Here is a 4,483-nt window from a genome sequence, read left to right as displayed (position 1 = left end):
CCCCCCCCTCCCGGCGCGGGTGGGTGCCAAAAGCACGTGGACCCGCGGCTGGGTGCGGGTTGCCCACGGCGCCCGCTCCCGTCGGCTGCTGCCCTCCATCCCCCGTGGGGACGGGCTGCTGCTGCTGCCTCACCGCGTTGCCCCGCTCAGCCCCGGCCTCGCTCCGGGCACCCGGCGCCCCCGGCAGCGAGGTCTGCCCCCCGAGGGGTCCGGCGCGCACCGGAGCCTGGCACGGCTCGGCGGGACACAGCTCCTAGCAGCCGTTCCGTGGGAGCCGCTGCCCTGGCACCCAGCTCGCAGGGCGCTCGGGGCACGGGACGGCAGGGTGCGAGCAGCGGTGCTGGCCGGGCTCGGGCCAGCCGTGCGACTGGCCGGCCGGGTCGGCATGCACGGGCCAGGGAGCCGCTGCTCCCTGCCCGCAGCTCCTGCTGGGGTCTGCAGGGCTGGCCGGTGGCTGCCGGACGAATCCATCGGTGGTTAAAAATAGCCCTGCAGAGAACCGCCGGCCTCGCTGCCCGGGGCTGGGGAAGGTCCTGCCCGCAGGTGCCAGGGTGGCCGGGGAGTGGGGGCCGGTGCCAGCGGCCTCCCTCCTGCCCCTGTCCCGGGGACACAGGGGAGGCCCGCAGCCGGCACGGAACCGTGCCCTGCGCTTTGCACCTCTCCGTGTCCCGACACATCCCTGCTCCGCACCGAGCAGCTCTGACGTGCCCCTACCTGCAAACTCTGGCCCCTGTCGGCTCCGCAGCTGTGGCCGGACCACGTCTCCTCGGGGAGGTGACAGATGTGGATCCAGCTGTGCCAGAGAGCCATTGGCCTGTGCTGCTGGGTGCCTGGCTCAGCATCCTGCGCTGGGGGCTGCTGCACCCCTCTCCGAAGCTGCTCCCTCGCTCCCTGCCAGCCCCTGCGGTGGCAAAGCTGTGGTGGCTCCCGTGCAAACCCCGCGGGCTCCTGTCCCGGCCGCTGGTGCCAGCAGGGATGTGGCACCTCCGGGCAGTGGTGTCCAGGGAGCGCTCCTGGAGGGAGCCGAGGGCTGGGTCGGGGTGCCGGCAGAGCCCACGGGGGCTCCCCTCTGCACCCCGGCCCTGCCGTGCCTGGCGTGGGGGAGCTGGACAGACTATGGCCAAGTCCTGCCAGCCTCCGCAGCAGCCCTGGGGGGCAGGAAGGGTCCCGGCGGAGCTGGCCGCGGCCCCCGGCGCTCCGTGGCGTCGAAGCACGCGAACTGCAGCGATGGAAGCGCCCCGGCTGCGGCTGCCGCGGGCCGCCCAGACGCTGCTAAGTGCCTGCTTTCGCCTCGCTCGTGCGCCTCTCCCGGCCTCCCCCTTAGCGGTGCTCCCGCTGCCGGGGTGCGACGGGCGCTCAGCCATTAGCGACTGCGCCGGGGAAAATTTCATCCTCTAAATGGGTTCTCCGTCATGTTCAATCACCGTCAGAGCTGGAGCCGCCGCTCCCTGTGCTCCCAGCGGTCGTGCCGAGCCCGCCGCCGCCCGGCCCACCCTGCGGGCACCCGCTGGCGCGGTCCCCACGGCTCCCGGCGCAGCGCGCCCGTGCCCAGGCTGCCCCTCGGTGCGCGGCGCCAGGCAAGCGGCAAGGGCTGCGCTCTTGGCGCCGCGAGGTCTCTGCGTGGCCCGGCGGCTGTGCCAGGCGCCGGGGGGCCTCGGCTGCCGGCCTGCCACCAACCTGGGGGCTCGGCATAGCAATGCCCCGCGAGGCCGAAGGCTTTGCGCCCAGCGGAGGTGATGGCAGGGAAGGACACGGCAAAAATGAGGGCGTCCAAGGAGCCGAGCTGCTCCCGTTCTCGCCGGCGAGAAGGGGCCATTCGGGGTCGTGGAGGGGGACGGCGTCCGACCGCGGGGCAGCTGCCGGGGTGGGCGCCTCCGGCTCCTCCCAGCCCCAGAGCTCCCGCTCTGTCTCCCCAGGAACCTGCTGGACATGGACACCTTCTCCAAGTCCGACCCAGGTAGGCGGCGGGGGCCGCGGGGAGGCGCCGGGCCGAGCCGCCGGCGCCGCACGGCTCCGCTCGGCTCCTCTCTCCGCAGTGGTGATCCTCTTCGTGCAGGGAGCCGGGAGCAGCGAGTGGAAGGAGGTGAGCGCGGCCCCCGGCGCGGGCAGCTCGGCCCTCTCGCCAGGCCCCAGGCACCCGCGGGGTCCCGGGCACGGGCCCCACGGCCAGGCTCCCGCAGCCGCCAGCTCGCTCCCGGCTCACTCCCCGAGCCCATATGGCCGCCCGCTTCCACGCTAAGGATCCCCCCGCCGCCAGCGCTAATCCCCGCGCCGGGATTAGCGGCTGCAGCCAGGAGGGGCCGCGGGGACCGGGGGGGGGGCACGAGGCTCGGGGCTGCCCTCACCCCTCTCCCCCCAGTTCGGGCGCACCGAGGTGATCGACAACACCCTGAACCCCGACTTCGTCCGCAAGTTTGTCCTCGATTACTACTTCGAGGAGAAGCAGAACCTCCGCTTCGACGTGTGAGTGGTGGCGCCCGGCCGCGGCGGCAGTAGCAGCCCCGGGGGCCCGGGAAAATGTTTCCCGGGTTTTCCCGCGGGTCCCGCCGAGTTTTCCCACGGGCTGCTGGGTGCCAGGGCGCCGCGGGGCTCTCACGCTGCCCTCTCCCCGCCGCCAGCTACAACGTGGACTCCAGGAGCTGCAACGTCTACAAGCAGGTGAGCGCGGCCCGCGCTGCTGCCGGGGGCGAGCAGCCCCGAGCATCCTGGGCTCCGCACGGGCGCGCTGCTGCCGGGGTATCGGCGGGTCCCCCATGCCCCAGCAAGGGGCCTGTCTCCCTGGGGGGCTCTGACACGCTCTTGGCCTCTCCGTGCCGCACTGGGACTGGCAGAAGGTAGGTGCCAGCCTCGCGCCGGCCCCTGCGCCTCCCTGGGGAGCAGTCTCCCTGGAGGGGTGCTGGGGGATCAGGGTTGTCCTGCGGGTACAGGGTGGGTCCAGGGCACAAGAGGGGGCTTTAGAGCCATGGGGTGGCCCTGGGGACATGGGGTATGGTCAGGGGTGCGGGGTGGTCCTGGGGGTGTGGGAGGTGTCCAGGGCTCGTGGGGTGGCTTTGGGGTGGTGCAGGATGGCCCAGGGCACATAGGCTGGCCCGGGGGACACAGGGTGGCCCTGAGGGTGAAGAACGGGCTCAGGACAGGTGGAACTGCTCTAGGGGTGCAAGATGGGTCCAGGATGGTCCACAGTATGTGGTGTGGCCTTGGGGGCATGGAGTGGCTGTGCGCCCTGGGTGGGTTGAGGGGTGTGGGGTGGTCCTTGGAGGGTGCTGGAGGGGTCTATGGCTCATGGCTCCAGGGGTGCAGGATGGGTCCTGCAGGTGCAGGGTGGGTTCAAGGGTGTGGGGTGGTGCTTGGGCGGTGCCACATGGGTCCAGGGCCCTGGAGGTGCAGGGCAGGTCTCGGGCTACGAGGCGGCTCTTGGGCCACGGGGTGGGTTTGGGGTGCTTGGCGTGGCTCTAGGAGCAGGGGGTGGCCCTGCGGCAGGGCAGGGGGAGCTCCCCGGAGCAGCCGGGGGCGCGGGGCGGGTGCCAGGAGGCCGGATCCCCGCTCCTCACTGCGGGCGCTCGCGGCGCAGGACTTCCTGGGGCAGGCGTTCGTGGCGCTGGGCGAGGTGATCGGGTCCCAGCGGGGCCGCCTGGAGCGAGCCCTCACGTGAGTGTCGCTGGTGCCGGCTGCCCCTGCCCCGGGGACGGGTCCCCGCGCCCGGTGGCCCCCCGTGCCCAGCCGCCGCCTCTCGCCGTCGCAGGGGCGTCCCGGGGAAGCGGTGCGGGAGCATCCTGCTGCTGGCGGAGGAGCTGAGCAACTGCCGGGTGAGCAGCGGCGGCGGCGGGCACGGCGCGGGGACGGGCGCAGGGTGCCCGCGGGGACGGCGCCGGTCCCGGCACGGGGCGAGGGTCCGGCCGGCGGTGACAGCCCCCGTCCCCAGGACATCGTCACGATGCAGCTGTGCGCCAACAAGCTGGACAAGAAGGACTTCTTCGGCAAATCGGACCCCTTCCTCGTCTTCTACCGCAGCAACGAGGACGGCACGTGAGCGCGGGGCCCGGGCGCCGCCGGGGCTGGGCACGGTGCCGCGGCGCGGCGCACGCCCCGACGCCCCGTCCCGTCCCCGCAGCTTCACCATCTGCCACAAGACGGAGGTGGTGAAGAACACGCTGAACCCGGTGTGGCAAGCCTTCGCCATCCCCGTGCGCGCCCTCTGCAACGGCGACTACGACAGGTGGGCCGGGGGCGGCCGGGGGGCGGCCGGGGGCCGGCGCGGGGCGGGCGGCTGCAGGGGCAGCGCGAGGGTTCAGCGGTGGGGACAGGGGAGCAGCCACAGGGACGGAGACAGAGCAAGGGGGCAGCTGGGGGCACAGGGATGGCGCCGGGGGAAAGCCATGGGGAATGGCGCAAGGGAGCAGCCGTGGGGATGGGGACGGTGCAAGGGGACAGCCGTGGGGACGGTGCAAAGCTGCAGCTGGCGGGACGGTGCAAGGCTGCAGCC

At 73.3% G+C, this 4,483-nt stretch overlaps 1 protein-coding gene across 1 annotated transcript in view; it reads left to right on the top strand.

Annotated features, from left to right (window-relative positions):
• The first annotated feature begins 385 nt into the window (after positions 1–385).
• The window catches only part of CPNE9 (copine family member 9), a 7,837-nt gene continuing 3,739 nt past the window's right edge, over positions 386–4,483 (top strand). The window contains exons 1-11 of the mRNA XM_085324655.1: positions 386–476; positions 746–906; positions 1,810–1,957; positions 2,037–2,083; positions 2,360–2,463; positions 2,619–2,658; positions 2,832–2,834; positions 3,572–3,648; positions 3,743–3,806; positions 3,923–4,026; positions 4,112–4,230. Coding sequence (XP_085180781.1) covers positions 386–476; positions 746–906; positions 1,810–1,957; positions 2,037–2,083; positions 2,360–2,463; positions 2,619–2,658; positions 2,832–2,834; positions 3,572–3,648; positions 3,743–3,806; positions 3,923–4,026; positions 4,112–4,230 — 958 coding nt within the window. The remainder of the gene's footprint in view (positions 477–745; positions 907–1,809; positions 1,958–2,036; positions 2,084–2,359; positions 2,464–2,618; positions 2,659–2,831; positions 2,835–3,571; positions 3,649–3,742; positions 3,807–3,922; positions 4,027–4,111; positions 4,231–4,483) is intronic.

The sequence above is a fragment of the Rhea americana genome, unplaced genomic scaffold (genome assembly GCF_003343005.1).
Source record: "Rhea americana isolate MKP2758 unplaced genomic scaffold, rheAme1 scaffold_120, whole genome shotgun sequence".
NCBI classification, from domain to species: domain Eukaryota; kingdom Metazoa; phylum Chordata; class Aves; order Rheiformes; family Rheidae; genus Rhea; species Rhea americana.
This window is presented reverse-complemented; position numbering and strand designations above follow the sequence as displayed.